This window comes from Amyelois transitella, chromosome 15 (assembly GCF_032362555.1).
Source record: "Amyelois transitella isolate CPQ chromosome 15, ilAmyTran1.1, whole genome shotgun sequence".
Taxonomy (NCBI): Eukaryota; Metazoa; Arthropoda; class Insecta; order Lepidoptera; family Pyralidae; genus Amyelois; species Amyelois transitella.
In genome coordinates, this window is record NC_083518.1 from 3,819,428 (window position 1) to 3,845,362 (window position 25,935).

At 37.0% G+C, this 25,935-nt stretch overlaps 1 protein-coding gene across 1 annotated transcript; it reads right to left on the reverse strand.

Moving 5' to 3' along the window:
• Positions 1-3,627: 3,627 nt before the first annotated feature.
• LOC106135692 (gastrula zinc finger protein XlCGF57.1) lies at positions 3,628-6,009 on the reverse strand. Its single transcript, XM_013336057.2, has one exon. It carries the CDS (start codon positions 5,197-5,199, stop codon positions 3,781-3,783), a length of 1,419 nt encoding a protein of 472 aa, XP_013191511.1. The 5' UTR covers positions 5,200-6,009; the 3' UTR covers positions 3,628-3,780.
• Between the last annotated feature and the right edge of the window lie 19,926 nt (positions 6,010-25,935).

Consider the following 25,935-nt stretch of genomic DNA (forward strand, 5'->3'; position numbering starts at 1 on the left):
TACGAATTTAGGTAGTTCTAGGGGATTATAGTTTTGTTGAGTACAAAACTTGTTACTAGCTAATGTTAGTCCGGTCCTGGGAGGGACACTGCGGTTGTGAAGTGCCGTTCGTCCAGGCCGCCCGCCCCCCGCCCGCGCTCGCGGCCTAAAGCCTAGCACGGAGTTCATACTAAATGGAAGCCAACCTCGCTTTGAGAAATTCCTATAGGAAAAGTTACCTTTTGTTATTTGACACAGAATTGAAAATAAATGTAATTCGAATTCGTTTTAACAGATACAGATGGAACTAAAAAGTCATTTAAGGTTCTGCTATTTTTATTAAAGGAGTTTAGATTCCAGGTTGTATGAACTCTAATGGCCTAAAGTTATAAAATGGTAGATAGACTTGTAAAATAACGATTATATATTTGTTGTCGTGTACATTGTGACTGTTGACTAGTTTGCGCACGATATTTTCGTTCCGAACAATGTAAATGTTATTACATTAATTAGATGTAACCTGTTGACTGATGATTTAATTATTTATAATGCTTACGTCCTGTTTATTTATTTAGTATAAATCTGTATTTTGACTGGATCAAAATTTTGATTGTAAGATGAATGGCTTTTTTATTTTTATTTACAAAATGCATATACGATACATGTTATTAATGTGTAAATAATGGAATAGTTTCAATGTAATATACTTAATAAGATAATTATTGTTTTGTACAAACGGGGGTGTGTTGATGGACAGACTTATTATTAGTGCAATGAAATTATATTGTAATAATTGAATGTTTTAATTTTTAAATTTTATAATTAGTAACGACATTTTAAAATGACGCAATTCACAGAAAGTTTAATAACAGATTAAAACATAATTTCTATTGCAATTGTAAACTTTAATATACTTAGTCAATTTATAAAACGTAAAAACCAATTTATTATTCTGTCTCATCTTATTTTGCACTTTCTTCTTTCACTTCTGTTTACTCTGGACTGTGATATGGTTTATTTTTGGATCACAATATTCATCAGCACCAAAAATAAAGAATATTGTATAGTGTAAATGTCTTTTCTTGTAACATCAGAACATAACATACCTCGGTCATGTCCCAATGACTATTTTCGAAGTTATATGCATTAGTTTGAATACTAACCGATGCTCTTGGGTTAAGGGGAAACATCGTGAGGAAACCGGCACATTCAGGCAACTAGATGTGTATAATAGATCCAATATGGGTGAGATTCCCCTGCGAAGGTTGCGGAGATCAGATGGGAGTCGTTTCGTATAGAAACCTAACACACAATCCAGAATCCATGTTCAAAGGCATACCTTGGGCTCCTCTCCAGAATGGTGAAGATGCAACGGGGAGTAAAAGTCAGGAGGAAGGAGATCAGACCATAACAAGTCTTTATCCCTTACAGGGTCACGTTCAGCTGGATGGCTTTTAGCATTCAGAGATAGTGAAACTAACCCACTAACATTTGGCGTTTTCAAGAGTAGCAGTAATGTAGCGGTAATGTGAATGATACAGGTAGATGCACGACGCGTAGGTGCAATCAAGATGAAAGGTTAAGTTTTTAAAAGCCTTAGCAGCTGTTCTCATGCTATGCTAGAAGACATTATAGAACATTCAGTTCTCCTGGCGTGGAGCCATTTGTAATTTTTCACAATAGATAGGCACTCTATGCCCACCATCATTATAATTAAATGGATTCTCTCACATTTACAATTACACAAGGGTGTCATGAGAATATGAGGTAATTGATAATAGTCTCATCAAAATACATAAAATACCTAAATAAATTCCGTGATATATCACCAACCTAAACTAGCATTTGTATAGGTAGGTTGCTAGTGTTTAATATCTGGAAACAATATAAATTTGTTGTTGACTTTATTGAAGGCACTTTGAATTGATAGATTAAAAAGTTTAATTATGTATGAAATAAACATAAGGAAGTTCTGTGAAATAAATAAAACACAAATAATAAATAATGTAATTTCCAAGGGTACCGTGTGGTTCCCGGCACCATTAGAAAAAAGAATAAGACCACTTCATCTCTTTCTCATGGATGTCGTAAAAGGCGACTAATTTGGCGCTCAGCAAACGGCTTAGAGAGGCAACGGGTGATCCACGCGCGGGCAGCTTTCTTGCACAGCAGTAGATATTTCTATTGCAATACAGCGCAGGACGGGAATGCTGCCTTTGTGATGGCAACACTACCAGAGGGTCCAACCTTAAATTATATTTCTTTTTTAGTTTGATGTTTAGGAATTTTACTTTTTTTAAATTAGGTAGAATAATATAGTGGATTTGTATTTAAATTGTAATAATCACATTTTCTTTCAGTGAGTCAGGAATGAAACTGATGACAAAATATGGGATGCTCAAGCGGGATTTCGAAAGGGAATGGGATGTACTGATCAGGTCTTTTCTTTGCGGTGCATAGTCGAAAAGTTTTTGGCCAAGAGTCAAGTCTATTGCACATTCGTGGATTTGGAAAAGGCCTATGACAGAGTTGAGAGGAATGAATTGTGGTCAGCACTTTCTATGCATGGGGTGAGCAGTCTCTTGATACGAGCACTGAAATCCTTATATGAGGATTCGAGTGCTTGTGTCAGGATAAACGGAGCGCACACTGAGTGGTTTAAGATTGAGAAAGGTGTTAGGCAGGGATGTGTTGCGTCACCGTGGCTGTTCAACCTATTTATGGATAGTTGTTTGACAGATTTGAAAGAGTCTGAAAGTGGATTAAGGATGAATGAATTACTCGTCAAATGTCTGCTCTATGCCGACGATCAGGTTATACTGGCGTCATCAGCGAAGGAGTTACAGGAGATGGTAAACTGTATGCATGAAGCTTTAAAAGAGAAAGGAATGAAAGTGAACGTAAGTAAAACTAAAACACTGGTTTTTGAAATGGAGAAAGAAATGACAGCATGTAATATTTTGATTGGAGGAGAAAAAGTTGAGCAAGTGAAAGAGTTTGTATATCTAGGATCAAAGTTTACATCAGATGGCAAGTGTGATAGTGATATTGAAAGGAGAGTGAACGCGGGGAACATGGTGAATGGAGCTTTGCATGCCTTTATGAGCAGTCAGAAACTATCCAAAAAGGCTCGACTGGCTGTGCACAGGGGCGTGTTGGTCCCGACATTAATGTATGGGAGTGAAAGTTGGGTATGGCAAAAGAAGCATGAAAGCAGAATAAATGCAGTGGAAATGAGAGCGTTAAGGAGTATGTTGGGTGTGAAATTGAGTGACCGGATAAGGAACAGCGTGATAAGGGAATGTTGTGATGTGAAAGAAGATGTAGTTACAGGAATAGAAAAGGGTATGTTGAGATGGTTCGGTCATGTGGAGAGGATGAATGAAAACAGGTTGACTAAGCAGATATACAAGGAGAGTGTGGAGGGAAAGGTCGGGGTGGGAAGACCTAGACGAACATATCTTGATCAAATTAAGGACGTCCTGGTGAAGGGTCAGGTCAAAAGTGCCCGAAACCGCCGAGCTTGCATGAAGAGAGTTATGAATGTGGATGAAGCAAAGGAAGTATGCAGGGATCGTGGCAAGTGGAAAGAGGTAGTCTCTGCCTACCCCTCCGGGAAAGAGGCGTGAGTTTATGTATGTATGTACATTTTCTCAACTTTATTCAATAAAACTATTCATAAGTTTACATTTGACAAACACAAATTAATAAATTATTAATATATTAAATCACAAACATAGCTTAGTTAATGAGTAATTGTAATAAAATTACAGAAATGACTAGTATAAGATTATTTAATAATTAATTGAGCCTTTCTTTATGAGTCCCTATTTTATGTCTTGCGAGATCATTTTTTCTATAAAATCCTCTTGAGCATCGATCACAGGGGAAAGGTATACCAGTGCTGTGTAATTTAGCCGTATGGAAATCAAGCATAGGTCGTGATGGGAATGCCATTAAACATCCTTCAACCAAACATTTATATTTGTCAACTTTCTTATGTTTGAAGTTCATGTGATGATTCAGGGCTTTTAGTTCAAAGAAACTACTTGTACAGAGTTCGCATTTCAGAGGCCTTTGTCCAGTGTGTCTCCACATGTGAACTTCAATGTTAGACACACTTTTTGAACACACATTACAATAGCCAGACTTTTCAGAATGTTGCCGGCTAATGTGAATTTTTAAATTACCTTTGACATTAAAAGTACGGCCACAATAATTACAAACATAACTGTTTGGTTCAGCGTGTAGTCTCATATGTTTCCTTAGATTGTTATGGTATTTAAACATACCATTGCAAAGTGTACATGAGAATTCCTTTTTACTGGTATGAACTTGGAGATGAGATTTTAATTCTTCTTTAGTACAAAATTTTTTATTACATGTTGGACATGTGTAAGTTTTTTCACCATTGTGTCGCTTTTTATGGCGGAGCAAAGCACCAATTTGCGTAAACTTCATTGGGCACTCGGAACAGATATAAGGTGTTTCCCCTGTGTGAACACGCATGTGTATTTTAACATCACTTTTTGAATAGAAGCCTTTACCACAGGTTTCACAAATAAAACTCCTTTCTCTATTGTTTAAATGGTTTCTATTAAAATGCCTTTTTAAGGTTCCACTGTCTTTGTATTTCTTATCACAAGATGAACAAGGGAATGGTTTCTCATCTGTGTGAGACCTCATGTGTACAGCCAGTGATGAGGGATTTGGGCATTTACGACCACAGTGAGTACATTTGAACGACCCTGAATTCTTATACTTCACTCTTTTCTTGTACACTTTCCTTTTAGATTGTATTGAATGATGGATGTTTGGCTGTTTTACTTCTTCATTGAGTTTATCGAGAGCAGATTGAAAATCATCACGCGAATTGTCGTAAACAACAAATTCTTCGTCACTGATAGAGTCAAAATTTTCAGTTTTAATTTCAATTTTTTCTTTATCGTCGACTTCACATTGTTCAAGAACATTTGTTTTGAGACAAGACCTTAGCGTTTTGTCAGTAGCTTCGCATTTTAAAATAAATTGATAGGTGGTAGCTAATTCCGCTTCACAAACATTGCAGATATGTTCAGGAAGACCGTCACCTTCGGCAATACTCAAGTTAGTGCAACAATACATAATTTTAGCGCTGATATGTAATTCTTTGTCATCCTTGTTGAAAATGAATGCATCTCCTTTGTTTTCACAACATACACGGCATACTTTTAAATCCATTACTGAGCCGCTGCGATAGTATTATATTAGTCCATGTAATAAATACAATATATTTATTGCCTTGAAATATAAAATTTGTTTACCTCTTTTGTATTGACTTTTGTTTTTAAATCACAGAAATGTCTAGTCTAGACATGACATGATCACATGACATAACATGCAGTGTTGCCAGCCCCAGCTAAGAGCAAACTGCAGATATGCTTGAAAAAAAAACTGTGATAAAAGGTGACTAAGGTAATAGGTGTCCATTCATCTTGTTTTTATACTGTAGATAAGATATAGGTAACCCAATTAATGGGCTAATAAACTTGGAATTCTGGCGATAGGCGATGGACTTGCAACCTATCACTAAGTATATCAATACTATCATTATGCCATTAGCCTTGGCCATAATGGGCTTTGAGTCTATTCGAGACTATCTTATCACAATTAAGCTAACAATTTTCTTATCTAAAAATACCTATACCTACGTTGAGTCTCGCAAAAAGTAAGTTCCCGCCAAAAGGACCTTTTGTAAAATTACTTATTGTATGTGAAAGGTAGTAAACAAAACGGTCTGTTTCCTTTATTTTTGCATCATTTCTAGGGAGTTGTTTATTATAATATTTCTCAAAGGGATTGGAAAACAACAATTTTTTTTCGTTTAAGGCAAAACGTACTTTCGTACCCAACTTCTTATCAATGTTATTATTTGTGTCAGTTTTTGCGTTGTAAGCATTATTGCCATTTTTTGTTTATACTTGTTGTTTATGTTACTGGGAAGTATTGCGAAATTAACGACACAAAACTATGGCTACCTGCAGTGACTTGACTGTCCTCCAGCTTATCGGCTCTTAGACACACATGCTCACTGTACTTCCCATCATGAACTGCCGTCTTATTCTTATCTTATGACATTTGTTTAATGGTGGCATGTGTGCTAGAGACGGCATAATACTTCCTTCTCTTTCACTCTATATAGATATATATATATATATATATACATGCACATATACCTACTACATACCTTTCTTTTTTTATTTCAAGATGTGTGGATTGTTTTACCTGGATCAAGTACACAGTACCATTATGGTCATTTTATTACATTGTTTTTATTTACAGGTTTAGCGACTAACCGTACTGAGCAGTATAATTAAAGTGAAAAGGTAAACACATAAAAATACCTACAAGTATCTTATCTCACAAATTCATCATCATCATTATACCTACTATCTACCGTTGAATTAAGTTCAAAGGCAGGCATTCCCTTTCCAACTTCTTATTATTTTGCGCATATATACTGATGACTATATGACTGATCAATTTATTTTTGTTCATATCATCAACTGGAATGTGTACTAGCTATTTAAAAAAAAACTTAAGGTATAATTGCGTGTAGCTATCGATTGTGTTTTTGTTTGTCCGTATTTTTTAAATTTATATTGCACTTAACTAAAGAGACTACATAACTATATGAGTGCAATAATTTTCCACTTATTTCCTTTGAAAATAATAAATTTGGAATATAGTACGCATAATCCTAGACTTACATTACTTACCGTCGCTTACGATTTTTTTTTTTACTTTCAATCTTAGATAAACAGTTAACGCGTTTACTGTCACAGTTCTTGCGACTTTGATTTAAGACTATTTTTTTTAAATTCATGGTCTCAAGATCATCATTACATGTATCACATTGTTTGACATTTAACTATTTAGAATTTCTTTATCGGAAAAATAACAGTTAATTCGTTAACAAATGAAAAATAATTGAGAATTTAAAAAGTACACCTGAATTATATAAAAATATTTACATCAAATTTTATTTTTGACATCATTTATACACTTACAAGTGTTATACCAGCCGTGTGGTTCCCGGCACCATTACAAAAGAATAGGACCACTCCATCTCTTTCCCACGGATGTCGTAAGAGCCGACTAAGGGATAGACTTGGGATTCCTCTTTAATGTAAATCCCTGCCAATCTAAGGTCTGCCGCGCCGATGGATGCATGGCTAGGGGCGAGCCTAGTCTCGAGCGTGCCACTTCCGCCATGGGGTTGGGCGACCCCCAGGTAATGGCTAGCCTTACCCTGGCATGCGGGGCTCTGCTGGGGCGGACAAAATTTTTCCCTAGCGTCTCGTGGGAATCGCATGGATGCAAATTTTTTGAAAGAGCACCTAGATGGCGGCGATGGTGTCCGCACCCCATCACGTCTCGTTCCCGGCGGGAGCGGTATGCGGTCTGCTGAAAGCCGCTTTGCGACGATGAATGTAAGAGGAGGAATGAAGGATAAGATTGAGGAAGTATGCCAGATGATGGATGAAAGACGTTTGGATGTGTTGTGCGTGAATGAAACGAAGCGGAAAGGATGCGACGCGACGCAGCACGGCCCTTACACGGCGTATTGGTCTGGAATTTCCAGTACCAGCCGAGGCTGTCAAGGGGTCGGTCTAATTCTTTCTGCACGAATGGCTGAGTGCGTGAATGAGTATGAGTGTGTCAGCCCTCGTCTTCTATGGATTAGGCTGAAAGTTGGAATCACTCGGATCTTCGTTCTAGGTGTTTATGCACCTTGGGATGTGGGTTCGAGGGGTACAACATCAGCAAAAAGCGAAAACGAGGAGTTCTGGAATAGTGTAAGAGAAGTATTGAAAGTTACCAAGCCAAATGAGAAGATTATTATGTTAGGTGATTTTAATGGATTGGTGGGTGTAAAGCGTGATGGATATGAAAAGGTGCTTGGTGCGTTTGGTGACGAAAAGGTGAATGATAATGGAAGAAGTGTATTAGAAATTTGTCTAGAGTGGGATCTTTTTGTGTCGAACTCAATGTTTCAACATAAAGAGATCCACACCTACACAAGAGTGGAAGGTATTTTAAAAAGTATGATAGACTTTGTGATTGTAGATGAAAGATTGAAGAACAAAGTGCTGGATACCCGTGCATATCGCGGTGCTGGCATTGACTCGGACCATTTACTGGTGATATCCCGGATAAGGGGTATCTTCAATCGCTGGCGGCACAGGGTAAGGGAGCAAACCAGCGCTTTGGAAAGAGTAAAAGTAGAAAATTTGCAAGATATGGATGTAGGTAAGAAGTATATTAATAGACTGAAGGATGAATTTGAAGATTTAGAGGAAATGAGCGATATTGAAGATGGATGGAAGGAATTTAAAGAAAGAATTGTGAAAGTAGCTGTTGAAGTGTGTGGTGTAAGTAGAAGAAGGAAAGGAAAAAATCACAAAAATGCGTGGATGAGTAAAGATGTGCAAGAACTTGTGCGATTAAAGAAGAAAGCATGGCTGGATTTGTTAGCAGCAAAAGCTAACTTAAGAATGCAAGAGGTTATAGATGAAGATGTGAATGAAGCACGTAAGGAATATAAGAAAATGAAAGATTTGGTTAAGAAAGCTGTGATTAGAAAGAAAGAAGAGTATAAAGAGGATTTTGATAAAAGGCTATCAGAAGACTTTCAGTCAAATCTGAAAGTATTCTGGAAATCCGTAAGGTCAGCCCGAGGAAATACTATAACCAGAGAGCTGACTAGGATCAGATGCCAGGATGGTAGCGTTGTGAAAGGAGAAGAATGTGTACTAAAGATATGGAAGGACTATTTTGAAAGTTTATTTGAAAAAAAGGAAGGAAATAAGAAAGATTTCTGCTATAGCGAAGAAAAAGAGAATGAGATGGAAGGCAAAATTGAAATGTTCGAAATTGTGGAAGCACTTAAGAGTATGAAAGCGGGAAAGGCTGCTGGGTGTGATAGAGTGTCGGTCGAGATGCTTAAAGCAGGAAAAGGCGTAGTAGCTAGTCAGTTGTACTGCCTTTTCAATTTGTGTTGGAGAAGCGGCCGAGTACCAAAAGATTGGTGTAAGGCTGTTATCGTGCCACTTTACAAAGGAAAAGGGTCACAGCTGGACTGCAAAAATTATCGTGGTATAAGCCTGCTTAGCGTCGTCGGCAAATTGTATGCTAAGGTATTGATTAATAGAGTCAGGAATGAAACTGATGACAAAATATGGGATGCTCAAGCGGGATTTCGAAAGGGAATGGGATGTACTGATCAGGTCTTTTCCTTGCGGTGCATAGCCGAAAAGTTTTTGGCCAAGAGTCAAAAAGTCTATTGCACATTCGTAGATCTGGAAAAGGCCTATGACAGAGTTGAGAGGAATGAATTGTGGTCAGCACTTTCTATGCATGGGGTGAGCAGTCTCTTAATACGAGCACTGAAATCCTTATATGAGGATTCGAGTGCTTGTGTCAGGATAAACGGAGCGCACACTGAGTGGTTTAAGATTGAGAAAGGCGTTAGGCAAGGATGTGTTGCGTCACCGTGGCTGTTCAACCTATTTATGGATAGCTGTTTGACAGATTTGAAAGAGTCTAAAAGTGGATTAAGGATGAATGAGTTACTCGTCAAATGTCTGCTCTATGCCGACGATCAGGTTATACTGGCGTCATCAGCGGAGGAGTTACAGGAGATGGTAAACTGTATGCATGAAGCTTTAAAAGAGAAAGGAATGAAAGTGAACGTAAGTAAAACTAAAACACTGGTTTTTGAAATGGAGAAAGAAATGACAGCATGTAATATTTTGATTGGAGGAGAAAAAGTGGAGCAAGTGAAAGAGTTTGTATATCTAGGATCAAAGTTTACATCAGATGGCAAGTATGATAGTGATATTGAAAGGAGAGTGAACGCGGGGAACATGGTGAATGGAGCTTTGCATGCCTTTATGAGCAGTCAGAAACTATCCAAAAAGGCTCGACTGGCTGTGCACAGGGGCGTGTTGGTCCCGACATTAATGTATGGGAGTGAAAGTTGGGTATGGCAAAAGAAGCATGAAAGCAGAATAAATGCAGTGGAAATGAGAGCGTTAAGGAGTATGATGGGTGTGAAATTGAGTGACAGGATAAGGAACAGCGTGATAAGGGAATGTTGTGATGTGAAAGAAGATGTAGTTACAGGAATAGAAAAGGGTATGTTAAGATGGTTCGGTCATGTGGAGAGGATGAATGAAAGCAGGTTGACTAAGCAGATATACAAGGAGAGTGTGGAGGGAAAGGTCGGAGTGGGAAGACCTAGACGAACGTATCTTGATCAAATTAAGGACGTCCTGGTAAAGGGTCAGGTCAAAAGTACCCGAAACCGCCGAGCTTGTATGAAGAGAGTTATGAATGTGGACGAAGCGAAAGAAGTATGCAGAGATCGTGGCAAGTGGAAAGAGGTAGTCTCTGCCTACCCCTCCGGGAAAGAGGCGTGATTGTATGTATGTATGTATGTATGTATGTATATACTGATTCTCATTTCATTTTGCTGTCCACTTCAAGATCCCCTCTAATTTTTTTATTGCATTGCATATTTCAGCTAAATTTTAATTTTAATTTCTAATAAGTTATTCGAATTGTTCGCATAAACTTTTAAAAATACATGTAAGTATTCTTCACGTGATCCACATTATTTAAATCAATTATGTACTATATCATCTTTTTTCTTTTGTTTCTTTTTTTTTTTTACAGAGCTATCAATGGCACTGGACACCTATTCGTTTTCGAAATTTATGAGGGTTAATTCAACCCTTCACTTTGTATAAATAACTTTAAATAAATACTTACTTTGTATTTTTTTATATCTTTTATTCATTGATCTTCATCTTTATAACTTTTGTATATTTTTGATTTATTGAATTTTTATTCAGATTTATTTCAATTTAATGACATATCGCACTCCCAGAACAATAGTGAACCAAGTCAAAATATCTCTTTTTTCAGAATCAACGAAAAACTGATATCTAATGTTGTACTGATAAAATTGGCAGGTTTGTAAACGTTTAACGGAGATGCTACAATACTAAACAGCAAAGTAAGTTCAGTCAACTTAAAACTGTAAACAAAGCATATACATATAATATTAATTTTCGACTTAATTCACTATTGTAGGAACAATAAAACATTTTTTTTTTCAAATTATTTCGACTTAAGCGTTTTTTACTGAATAAAGCTGAAATAGGGCACTATTAACCTATTGATGGTTGTCTGCAACAGAATCCTACTACTATTATAATGGCGAAAGTTTGTATGGATGTATGGATGTATGGATGTTTGTTACTCTTTCACGCAAAAACTACTGAACCGATTACCATGAAATTTGGTATGTAGGTAGCTGAAGACCCAGAATAACACATAGGCTACTTTTTATCCCAGAGTTCCCGCGGGATTGATAGGGTTTCCATGCGGACGAAGTCGCGGGCGGCCTCTAGTTTACAATAATAACTTATTTATTTCGTTTTTAGGTAGCCCCATTTAAAATCAAATAGATCACCAAAATGTACAAAATCACAACAATAATTAAGTAATGCCTATTTATTACAAAAATATTTTTATACAAAAGTAACAAATAACGTAAATTGGCAACTCTGCTTAAATTTTCCTAAGAACTTAACATAAATCGGTCCTTATAAAATATGAAAAAAGAACATACGTCTGCTTAAACCTTAAACTATATGAATTAAAGGCATCAGATGAACATAGTATTTATCACGTAATGATCCTTTTCCATACATATGTCAAGAACACTTTTCCTATTTTCATTCTGTTTTTCTATATCCTTATAAAAACCAAGCACACTGTCATAACCAGTACGTTTCACTCCGACCTATCCATTAAAATCACCTAGCAATAAATATCATTCTTGCGTTAGCTTTTCTCTCATTCAATATATCTCGTACATTATCCCAAAACTCTTTCCTTTTTTTATTCTTCTTACTTTTATCTTCCATTGGAGCATATACACGGAATACAAATATTCGTATTACACCTTCTTTAATTCTGATCCAGACAAACCTTGAACTAACACACTTTTATTCAATCACACATTCTGTCATACTTTCTGAAAGGATGAAGCCTTTCTTGACAACCTTTGGTATTTTCTGGTTCTCCAGACCAATAGACTGTATTCGTACTGCAGTTCGTAGTGCCACATCCCTTACTTTATGTCTCATTTACACATAGTACATCAATCCTCCTTTCATCCACCATCTGATATACCTTATCTATTTTGCTATTCATACCTTTTACGTTTAACGTAGCAAAGCGGCTGTTCCTAGACCGCTCTTCGCCTCTACGAGAATCGCGACGTGATGGGTTACGCCACATCACCGCCATTTTGGTTTTTAATTATTTTGATCACTTTGAATCCTACGAGTAAATGGGTAAAAACAGTGTCGCACCTAGCAGAGATTTGCCAGGCGAAGGCTAGTTTTCCTCTGGGGGCGCCCGACCCCTGGACGAAGCACGCTTGAGACTAGGCTCGCCCTTAGCCACGCATCTTTGGGCACGGCAGACCTTAGATTGGCGGAAAAAAGGAAACAAAGGAGTTTAATGTAATATAAATGTAGACGGGAAAAACATGGACTTGGGTATTAGGAAATATAAAGTATTTTGTGATGGTTTGGACATGTCGAGAGAATAGATGAAGACAGATTAACGAAAGGAATTTATAAGGCGGAGCTGACTGTAAAATTGGGATAGGGCTGGCCTCGTCGAACTTTACAATTCGAATGTCTTGAAAAAGGGAGACGTTAGGAGAACCCGTAATCGCACATCACGCAAAATCTACCGAACGGATCTGAACGAAATTCGGCACAGATATAGTTAGTAACCTGGATTAGAATATAGGCTACTTTTTATCCTGAAATTCTATCCCAAGGGGATGAAATAGGGGGTGCAAGTTTGTATGGAACGTATTTACGCGCGATGGCTTGCTAGCGTATTTCATTTCATGTATAAGTTTGGTGTTTCTATACCGATTTCGATGATTCTTTTTTTATTGAATAGGTACTTATATTAACTTTTAAGAATTATGAATGAGTGTGAGTGTTATTGGTATTATAAACATCAGAGTAAAGAAATATAATCAGAAATCTCCGAACTGCTAAGCTATTAGGAATTACACGTGTTATTGTGAGTCAACCATAAAAGATAGGCTCATGCTGTCTTGGGATATTTTTTTAATAATTTTATGTAGAATATTTCCGTTATACATGGTTTTGCTGTATCTTTAACCACTAAGGCTGCACACGCGACGGAAGCTTAAAAAATCAAGTAACTTCTCCCGTTTTCCCAACATTTCCTTTCACTGCTCTGCTCTTAGTGATTGTAGAGCAATGAAAAGTATACTATAACCTGCTCAGGAGTATGAAGAATAACTGTACCAAGTTTCGTTAAAATCCGTCAAGTAGTTTTTGTTTCTATAAAGAACATACAGACAGACAGACAGACAGACAAAAATTTTACTGATTGCATTTTTGGCATCAGTATCGATCACTAATCACCCCCTGATAGTTATTTTGAAAATATATTCCATGTACAGAATTGACCTCTCTACAGATTAATTATAAGTATAGATAAGATTGATAATGTCATAACTCAAGACAAAAACACAAAGAAAGAATATTTATACAACAATAAACGTAGGATCAGCGTCTGAGTCATCAATACAGTCGTCATCACTATGATTACCTGCTTATTAGAACGCAGGTAAGGGTACCTGCTTATTAGAACGCAGGTAAGGGTATTCCCTCGCATGATGTTTCATAGGCTAATGGAACAAGAACAGGTAACACACAGGTGCCGTATGGTTCCCGGCACCAATACAGTGCCGTGTGGTTCCCGGCACCGTTACAGTGCCGTGTGGTTCCCGGAACCAGTACAAAAAAGAATAGGACCACTCCATCTCTTTTCCGTGGATGTCGTAAAAGGCGACTAAGGGATAGGCTTACAAACTTGGGATTCTTTTTTAGGCGATGGGCTAGCAACCTGTCACTATTTGAATCTCAATTCTATCATTAAGCCAAATAGCTGAATGTGGCCATTCAGTCTTTTCAAGACTGTTGGCTCTGTCTACCCTACTATAGACGTGACCATATGTATGTATGTACAGGTAACACCATTACCGCTGCATCAAAGACTTATGGAGCAGATACGGGTTTCTGAAACGACCACGCCATTCTACTTTATTAGCTTCCATGGCATTTTCTAGCAACATAAGCCCACGATATCTGTTAAAAAATCTATAATGAATTTAATACCAATAACAGTGTATTATCTCAAAATTAAATTAATTTTATTATTTTTAACAAACATTTATATAAATAGTGACCAATATTCTGAATACTTGTGAGTGAATAATAATTCCAATTATTTAGATATCAGTAAATGTGTTTTTTTATGTAAATACGACATAATTAATATCTACTATCAATAGTGTAGGAATAATTTCTCTGATTTTCACTTTTTATTAATAATACTGGACTATTTTAGAAATAGACTTGGGGTGTATGGTAGGTAACTCTTGTATATTTAATTGCTTTTAAAATAAATATTTAAAAGTACTTAATACTTATAATTTCACGTTTCTGTTAAATGAATAAATAGAGTAACTATGCAGTGCTTTGGTTCAAAAATATAAACAAAGTGGCGACAAAGGTATTTTTCTGTAGGTATAACTTAACGGGGTTTTTTGAAATGCAATATGTATGCAAATTTATGATCTTTTAAATTTGCAAACGAAGAAAGTGTGAAAAGCGTTGCCTTTTCTATAAAAATAACAATGCATCGTTATATAAAGGCTCCACCGTTATGGTCCCGCAGTCAGCAAATAAAGGTAAGTCACAGCCCACTGGCTGTGAAGAATATCTGCAAGACGTCAACATCGTTTCTATTATTCTGAGTAAACTTCCTACGGTTCTAATTTCAAATGGTCGGATTACAGTTTTAACCTTATTGAAGATGGTCTAAAACCAAGATTACTCATCCTGTCAGATTTTCTTAGCGAAGAAGCGATAAAAATCTCGACAACGTCAAATACGATGTTGACTACAACACGACAAGACCAACAAAAACATAGATCTATCGATAATATGGCTGCGCCATCTCATACAGTTTTGATTCAAGCCGAAGAAGGCGATACTAAATGTCAATTTTGTAAGAAATCTACTCACAAACTAACAGAATGTTAATAATTCAAGAAATCATTGCGTAAGTCCAGATGGCAATTTATAAAAAAGAGTTGTGTTATAGATATTTAATTAGTAAACACGAGAGAAGCTCGTGTGAAGCACGCCCCGGCGTGCGACAGGGACGGCTGCGGATTACCACACCATCGTTTACTACACTACGCAACATCAACGGTTGCTCAGAGTTCACGTGCACCTAACAATGCGACTGCTACTACTGGCAATGAAGTTACAAGCGTTCCGGAAACATTGAACTTTATTAATTCTAGTGATCGCGTATTGTTGAAAGTGGTGTCAGTGCGTATACATGGACCAAACGGGATCGTGGACAGTACCGCCTTGTTGGATGACGGTTCCTCTATTTCTCTTATGTGTTCATCGCTGGCAGCGCGCGCGGGCCTTCGCGGCCGCCGCTGTAGGCTGCGCGTACGCGTCGCCTTCAATAACGGTGAACTCGTATGCGACTCCAGTACGGTAAACGTAAACGTAGCAGGTATGGAAATAAGATTCATAATATAAATATACGTTGTGTAAATAATCTGAACTTACCATTGCAAACTTTATCTGTTTTGAATTGTGTAACTTATTCCCATTTAGAAGGCATTAGTGAACACTTGTTACCAAACCCGAATTATTGAGTGGGCAAGATAACTATCATTTACAAGTTCCCTCTGAAATTAAATTATTAAATTAGGTAAATATAGTGAGCCGCCTGCCGTATTTACCCCTCTGGGCTGGTGTGTGCATGGAAGAATGAACGTAAAAGGCGACCATCCATGGGTTGGCGGTCGCATCGACGCAGCGGCAGATGTGGGTGTGGACGTTAAGCGGCCCGTGATACTAGACGGCCGACATCCCGTATCTAGGCTTATTGTCCGACACTATCACGTAAAAGCAGCTCATGGGAACCAGGAGACCGTGGTCAACGAGCTCAGACAGCGGTATTGGCTACTGAGGCTCAGACCTACAGTGAATCCGTCGTCTCCAAGTGCATGTTATGCAGGATTCGTAAGAGTTAAACCACGGGTACCGCGAATGGGAGACTTACCGAAGGCTCGCGTCGCCCATCACCAGCGCCCTTTCTCCTACTGTGGGTTGGACTTATTTGGTCCAATGGAAATTACCGTTGGTCGACGAAGGGAAAAAAGGTATGGTGTGTTATTTACTTGCCTCACTGTGCGCACCTACAATTCACATCGTGGTAGTTAATTCTCTCACGTCGGACTCCTTGATAATGGCGCTGGGAAGAATGACAGCCAGGCGTGGTTGGCCGCGATGTCTATATTCTGATAACGGTACAAACCTTAGAGGCGCAGAAATGGAGTTGCTAAAATCGATGCGACTATTAAACATTGAGAAGCTAAAGGCTGAAGGTATCAATAATGGAATGGAGTGGTGATTTATTCCCCCAGCCAGCCCTGCCTGGGGTGGCGCATGGGAACGGCTAATTCGAAGTGTCAAAACAACCTTGAAGGTTGTCTTGACTGAACGTGCCCCAATGGATGAGGTTTTGAATACGCTGTTGGCCGAGATTGAAAATCTAGTAAATAGTCGTCCCTTGATGCATGTCTCGGTTGACTCTGGGGTCGTTGAGTGGCTGACACCAAATCATTTTCTACTCGGTAGCTCTTCAAATTTGCCTATTATAGGGCAGTTTGATGCCTCAGATTTATACGTTCGGAATCATTGGCGCACAGCACAAAGGCTGACCGATATGTATTAGAAGAGATGGGTCAAAGAAATTTTACCAGACCATATACCTAGGACGAAATGGAGCGATGAACAGAAATCGCTGTAGGTGGGTAATCTGGTACTGGTGGTGGACCCTAATTCTTCGCGAAACGTTTGGTCCAAGGGTTTGGTGACTCGCGTTTTTCCAGGAAAGGATGGACGTACAAGGTTGGTAGAAGTACGGACGGCGAGCGGAACGTTGCGGAGGTCGGCGGCTCGCGTCACTCCTATACTCCTGAGTGATGAGTGCTGCACCAGCTCTAGGGAGGGGAATGTTGGCGACGCGTAAATTGAAATTTTTTATTAATATTTTGAATGTTGGTATACGCGTAAATGATGGTTGTCACTTTGACGTTTATTGTTTTGCATAAGTCAGTTCTCTGGCATACGTGGGCCCGTCCGCACGGTTCCGCTATTGTTCTTCGAGCCCATCATCAAAAATTACATTATTTTAATTAGGTAGTTATATTATTAGTATAGTTTAATAATATAATTATAATATTAAACCTATAAAAGAACGTAATATATGTGTATACATACACACATATAATCACGTCTATATCCCTTGCGGGGTAGACAGAGCCAACAATTTTGAAAAGACTGATAGGCTACGTTCAGCTATTTGGCTTAATGATAGAATTGAGATTCAAATAGTCACAGGTTGTTTGGCCATTGCCTAAAAGAAGAATCCCAAGTTTATAAGCCTATCCCTTACTCGCCTTTTACGACATCCATGGGAAAGAGATGAAGTGGTCCTATTCTTTTTTGTATTGGTGATGGGAACCACGCGGCACTGCCAGATATAGGTATACCTGTTGTATATTAGTAAATAAGATTTGTAAATTGCATATCTAATTAGTTTTATTGCAAGATAAGAATGACAATGTCATAACTCAAGACAAAAACGCAAAAAAGAATCTTAACAGTACTAAAAAGTATTTATACAACAATACGTATTATATTTTAGAAATAATTAACGTAGGATCAGCTTCTGAGTCATCAATACAGTCGTCATTACTATGATTACCTGCTTATTAGAACGCAGGTAAGAGTAGTAGGTACTTCCTCGCATGATGTTTCATAGGCTAATGGAACAAGAACAGGTAACACCATTAGATATATATTATATATTATATATATAGATATTAATTATAATATCTACCATCAATACTCGTAGTGAATAATTTCTCTGATTTTCACTTTTTTAAAATAATACTGGACTTTTTAGAAATAGACTAAGGGAGCATGGTAGGTAACTCTAGTATATTTAATTGCTTTTATAAATATTTAAAAGTACTTAATACTTATTATTTCACGTTTCTGTTAAATGAATTGATGAAGTAACTATGCAGTACTTTGGTTCCAAACTACTTATAAACAAAGTGGCGACAAAGGTATTTTTCTGTATAACTTAACGGGGTTTTTTGAAATGCAATATGTATGCAAATTTATGATCTTTTAAATTTGCAAAAGAAGAACGTGTGAAAAGCGTTCCCTTTTCTATAAAAATAACAATGCATCGTTATATAAAGGCTCCACCTTTACGGTCCCGCAGTCAGCAAACAAAGGTAAACTTATTTCAATTCGTTTTGTAAAACGCAATATTCGCAAAGGGTTATTGAGTTTGTTCATTTACGAGAATACTAAAAATGTATTACGAGTATATATGTTACAGTTAAAACTAGTTTTTAGTTAGAACGCGTTTTCCCTAGTTAGAACTAGTTTTTACTAAATGCCTTTGTTAAAACTAGAATTAACTAATGCTCAAAATTAAATATCAGTTAAAACTAGTTCTTCCACACGCGTTTTTCCGAAGAGAGCCAGTTAAAACTGTTCCGACCAAGGTCAAAAAGGTGTCTGTCTCTGCAAGAAAAATGGTTGCCTTTGTAACTCAAAGTGCCACGATAGTTTGTCTTGTAATAACAAGTAGATCCTCATCCTTTTTATAGATTTAAGATTGTTTAATTTTTATATTGTATGACAGAGTTGATAGGAATGAGTGTCTTAAACCACTCAGTGTGCGAGCGCACACTGAGTGGCTTAAGATTGAGAAAGGTTTATACTGACACAAGCACTCGAATCCTCATATAAGGATTTCAGTGCTCGTATTAAGAGACTGCTCACCCCATGCATAGAAAGTACATACATACATATGGTCACGTCTGTATCCCTTGCAGGGTAGACAGGGCCAACAGGCTTGAAAAGACTGAATGGCCACGTTCAGCTTTTGGCTTAATGATAGAATTGAGATTCAAATAGTGATAGGTTGCTAGCTTATCGCCTTAAAAAAGAATCCCAAGTTTGTAAGCCTATCCCTTAGTCGCCTTTTACGACATCCATGGGAAAGAGATGGAGTGGTCCTATTCTTTTTTGTATTGGTGCCGGGAACCACACGGCATAGAAAGTGCTGACCACAATTCATTTCTCTCAACTCTGTCAAATATACTATATTTTTAGTTTATAGTTACATTATTTTAATTAGGTAGTTTAATTATTAGTATAGTTTAATTATATAATTATAATATTAAACCTATAAAAGAACGTAATATGTATGTAGGTATATATACACACATACAGGGTGACATTTAAAACAACTGCATCCTTTTAAACATAGACTATAACCATGCTTCTAGCCGTTTGAGCCTATTTTTATTTAAATTAAACGTCATCATTTTCACATTTAAAATACCCTCAAAAACTACGTAACATGCTTTATTAAAGACTACAAAAAGTAATTAAAACTAAACATGTAAATAAATGCCTAAATTTTTTTTTATTTTTCTAGTATCAGTATCAAGTAAAATACAGAGTTGTCGGATATCGCTCAGCTGAATGAATTGTGTCGTTGACCTCTGAATCTTACGCGTCCCTTTTCCGCCGGCCGGGGTGATATGACGTATTTAAGATCGTGGATTTTGATACTTTTATTTCTTTTCGTACTTTCTGAAATATGAACCGATATTTTTTTCTTTTAACGTTTTTAAATATCCTTTAGATGAGTAGTACACTTAACGGTTTATGCAGTTGAATTAAAAGTCACTCTGTATAATCACGTCTATATCCCTTGCGGGGTAGACAGAGCCAACAATTTTAAAAAGACTGATAGGCTTTGTTCAGCTATTTGGCTTAATAATAGAATTGAGATTCAAATACACAGTCACAGGTTGCTAGCCCATTGCCTAAAAGAAGAATCCCAAGTTTATAAGCCTATCCCTTACTCGCCTTTTACGACATCCTTGATCTGAGATCAAGTTTATTGAACTTGATCTTTATATATAAATATATAAAAAAGTACATGTATATATAATATATATCTAGTACGAGTATTTATTTAAAGTTGTTAGCGACACATTAAATTTAACATAACGCACACTCATTAAGCATTGTCATATTGTAGTACACTCATTAAGTATTGTATTGTCATAGAACAAAAGAAGCGAGATCAAACAATACCCCCACTACGGCGGTCAATTGCATTAGATAGTATATACTAGAAAGCGAATGAGCACTTTAGAGGCATAATTTAGATATTATTGTTGTTATTTATGAAACCTAATTGATAAACGATAACGCAGACCGTCATAGATAAGTGATAACGCTATTTTTATAAAAGTCAAGAACGAAACTATTGTAATAAGAAAGTATAACATATATGTATTTTTGTATAACTTAGAATTTATTAGAGTATTTTATTGTATATTCGAAAAATCTTTAAAAGTTGACAGGAAATTTTGCTGAAATCATAGGTTGAAGACAAACCTTTGTTAAAATCTCTATGGAAAAGAAATTGTGATATGTGTAAACTATTTTATATGATAAGAATTTTTGTAAGTTTACATGAAAAATGGAAATTGTCATGTTTGTATATTGTAAAATTGAGAAAATTTAATAAATATCGCCTAAGCGAAGCTATGCACAACACCAGAAATCGTCACGAAATTTGAGGTTCGTGTTAGGGTATTACTCCGACTTACAATAGTAAAATCGGCGGCAGAGGGCGTCGTAGTGCAATTGTTCCAGTTTAAAGTGAAAAATCAAGAAGACCTCAAGAAAGAAAAAGTCCTCAAGAAAGAAAAAGTCTTCAAGAAAGAAAAAGTCCTCAAGAAAATTACCTAAGTCGGAATAATACCTCTTAGTGAAATAGTTTAATAGTATTAGGGAATCAGTATAAGGTGTTGTGCGTGGTTAGTGGACGGACAAATTGTGTACATTGTTTTGTTTTTGAATTCTTCATTTAGTTTAGTGGATTCCAATAAGACTTAAACATAGTGAGTAGGTATTCCAATTAGTGACAGTGCTATTGGATTTCAGTGATTGGACTTGAAAACTGTAAGTATTCCAGACATTATCAAGTGACATAGACTTAATTAGAGAGAGAGACTCAATATATAGTGAATAGTTTTGCATAGACATTCAGTGAGTAAGGTCAATGACCCCATGTTGACAATCAGTGATTAGTGAATTTAGACATAGGCTTTTGGAAGAGGTTGATGACCCCATTTCTACACAACCTACCATCCGAAGATTCTTTGTTGGCCTCACTGCCGCGTCCGCAGCAGTTGACGTCTCATACCAACGGGGGGGGGCGGACTTCTACTGGAGCGGAATTCGGGACTCCCTATAAGTGAAGGGGAGGCTAGGGGAGGCAGGTACCTAGTCAGGGTTATACTGTCACCTCGACCCGCAACAAAAGTCAACAGCAGGAAGATAAATAAAGTGAAGGGTTAATTTTCATAAATTTAGAAAACGAAATGGTGTCCAGTGCCATTGATAGCTCTGTAAAAGAAAAAAGAAACAAAAGGAAAAAAAAAGATGATAAAGTTCATATTGATTTAAATAAAGTGAATCAGGTGAAGTAGGTATACTTACAATGTACTTAGTTATCAAGTCGAGTGTTTGGTTATAATTCGAATCAATTATTAGAAATTATAATACAGCCGTGTGGTTCCCGGCACCATTACAAAAAAGAATAGGACCACTCCATCTCTTTCCCACGGATGTCGTAAAAGGCGACTAAGGGATAGGCTTATAAACTTGGGATTCCTCTTTTAGGCGATGGGCTAGCAACTTGTCACTATTTGAATCTCAATTCTATCACTAAGCCAAACAGCTGAGCGTGGCCTATCAGTCTTTTCAAGACTGGTGGCTCTGTCTACCCCGCTAGGGATATAGACGTGATCATATGTATGTATGTATAATACAGCTAAATATGCAATCCAATTAAAAAATAGAGATGTTGAAGTGCTTAAAAGAAGAAGAAATTATGAATTGGACAGCAAAATGAAATGAGAATCAGTATGCGCAAAATAATAAGAAGTTGGAAAGGGAATGTGAACCTCTGAACTTAATTTAACGGTAGATAGTGGGTATGGTGATGATGAATTTGTAAAATACTCGTAGGTAGGTATTTTTATGTGTTCACTTTTTGCACTTTAATCATAGTAGTGTTCAGTTCAGTTAGTCGCAAAACATGTAAATAAAAAATAAAAAAATTTAATGCCCATAATGATTCTGTGTACTTGATCGAGATAAAACAATGCAAGATGACGTAAGTATTTTGAAAAAATAAAATAAGACAGGTATGTAGTGTATGTGCATATATAAATATAGTGAAAGAGATGGAAGTAATATGTCGTCTATAGCACACGTATCACCATGATGTAATTTGGACTGCAGTTCAAGCGCGAAAGCCCATTTCAAGAAGCGAATCACTACAGGTAGATATACTTCCTGGTAACATAAACTGCAGGTAAAACAAATAAAGCTTACAACGCAAAAACTGACACAAACAAACAAATAATAACCTTGGCGGCTTGGGTCCGAAAGTACTTACCGTTTGGCCTAAAACGAAAATAAAACATTTGTTGTTTTCAGGAATACCTTTAGGGATAGGAATCCCTTTGTGAAAATTAACTACGGCCTATGATTGTCGCAAAAAAAGGAAACGGACCGTTTTGTTTATTAGAAAAGTTTCTTTTGTCGGGAACCTATAAACATCATGTTTGTAGGTAGGTAGGTTGCACTCTCCCTGCACACTTCTGTGACGACATCTCTACGCCACAAGTCACAACAACCAATCACGCGACGCTATCAGTAAAAAAATAACAGCGAAAAGTCTAAATCGCGTAAGCAAAGATTTTACGGATAGGAGCATAATATGCAACCTCCGACACAACATCGTCGGAGCCCCAGGCATATCACCTAGCTTGGCGGAAGATCTTCCCTTTGTGGCGGTTGAGTCTGAATCATCGCTCCTGCTACAGTGGTGACCGCGACGTGATTGGAAGCAACCTTCATCGTCAACTCCAATCCTTACCATCATTACTCCTCACCCTGCAAGCAGTCTCAAAGCAAGCCAGCCAGCCAACTGAATAGTAGCAGGTCCATCGCAATCTACTCAACGAGCTTCCTTGTCCTGTCTCTCCACCCACGCTCTCATCGACTTCGGCGCCGACGCGACGTCCGCCGCCCACGCCTGGATCTCATCGGCGGCGTCTATTCTTCAGCGTGGCAGCTCTGCACGACATCTACCTATACATAAATGTTTTTCAAGTTACCTAATAGTATCTTCGTCGAATTATATAAGTATATACCTACGTATAGGTATGTATGTATATGTTACAGTTAAAACTAGTTTTTAGATAGAACGCGTTTTCCCTAGTTAGAACTAGTTTTTACTAAATGCCTTTGTTAAAACTAGAATTAACTATTGCTCAAAATTAAATATCAGTTAAAACTAGTTCTTACTAGACAACACGCGTTTTTCCAAAAGAAGCCAGTTAAAACTGTTCCAGTTAAAATTATATTGCAGGTATGGAACTATGTATTACTTAATTGTTTTAACATATAATTATATCGCGATTAGATAAAAGATGCCTATTTAAATTTGATTTTCAAGTCAGAATTCAACAAGTGCAAAGAAAAATGTTTGCTTGAAGTAGATGTTTCGAATACAAATTTACCTTTGAGAACTGTTGCTAAGGAAGCTCCTATCAACTCTGTCATACAATATAAAAATTAAACAATCTTAAATTTATAAAAAGGATGAGGATCTACTTGTTATTACAAGACAAACTATTGTGGCACTTTGAGTTACAAAGGCAACCATTTTTCTTGCAGAGACACCTTTTTGACATCATCCTTTTTTGCATACCTACGCAGCGCATAAATCCTTGGCCTGTTCCTATGGCTGCTTCCTTAGCAACAGTTCTCAAAGGTAAATTTGTATTCGGAACATCTACTTCAAGCAAAAATTTTTCTTTGCACTTGTTTAATTCTGACATGAAAATCAAATTAAAATAGTCATCTTTTATCTAATCGAGATATAATTATATGTTGAAACAATTAAGTAAAACATAGTTACATACCTGCAATATAATTTTAACTGGAATAGTTTTAACTGGCTCTCTTTGGAAAAACGCGTGTTGTCTAGTAAGAACTAGTTATAACTGATATTAAATTTTTAACATTAGTTAATTCTAGTTTTAACAAAGACATTTTGTAAAAACTAGTTCTAACTAGGGAAAACGCGTTCTATCTAACAACTAGTTTTGACTGTAACATATTAATACATATTACGTTCTTTTAGAGGTATAATATTATAATTATGTTATAAAACTATACTAATTATAAAACGAACTAATTAAAATAATGTAACTAACTACAAACTAAAAAAAATCTATACTAATATTATAAAGTTGAGTTTGTTTGTTTGTTTGTTTGAACGCGCTAATCTCAGGAACTACTGGTTCAAATTGAAAAATTCATTTATGTTGAATAGACCATTTATCGAGGAAGGCTTTAGGCTATATGACATCACGCTGCAACTATAAGGAGCGAAGAAATAATGGAAAATGTGAAAAAAACGGGGTAAATTATTCATCATTGAGGGCTTCACTGATGCCCGATATAACTATTCCACGCGGACGAAGTCGCGGGCACAGCTAGTATAATATAAATTTTGACCCCTTAGGTAGGGTTCCCATCACGCAGGCAGCATTCCCGCGCTGTATTGCAATAGCAATACGCTGCCCAAGAAAGCTGCCCGTGCAAGGGTCACCCGTTGCCTCTATCAGCATTTTATGAGCGCCTGAATTGAAGCCCACGCCTGACTGAGTGAAGCCCACGGGCGCTACTGCCTCACGAACAAAGTGTCTCGTCACCAAACGTTTGAAGTCATACTGGGTGCCGAGGCAATTCGCGCTGACAAAACTGCTGGTATGAGCTAGTCATAAATAAGTATTTCAAAGTACTTTTATTGCAAGTTTTTGCTAAATATATTGTCGTTTGTCCACTATGCAGCCCTTTAAATCCAAAATATAAACAAAGTGGCGACAAAGACAACAAAATATTTTTTGTATATCATAACGGGGGTTTTAAAATGCAATATGTAAATTTACGATCTTTTGCAGTATTCTTTGCTAAATTTGCAAAAGAAGAAACGTATGAAAAGAGTTACCTATTCTAAAAAAAAAACAAAGCATATCTAGTTATATATTTAGCAAAGTTGAAAGACACTTTAACCGTTCCGCAGTCAGCACAACAAAGATGAACTTAATTTCAATTCGTTATGCAAAACGCAATATTCGCAATGGGTTATTGAGTTTGTTCATTTACGAAAAATATTGAAATAGTATGCCAAACCCAATTATGCCCAAAATAGTATGCGTAACTCGTTATGCCAAACTAAAATACTATATATTATACTATAAATTAGTCGAATGAAAGGGATCCCGTGTGTAAATACATAAACAATGGATATACATAAACAATACATAAAACAAGGCGATAGTTGTATATGGTTCGTACAAAAGACTTATTGTTGTGTACGTAGCAGGTAAACAGCGGACCCTTTTTATTCCGATGCATAAAGGCATTCCTACCCTCACCCTTCCGAGGTCCCGCCCCAAAAAAGGTATAACTGCCCCTCCAATGCACGGCTCCTAGAGAAGGTTCAATTGACAAATTTAGTTGCAGTTTACGCGCAAACGTAACAACATCTCCAAAAAAG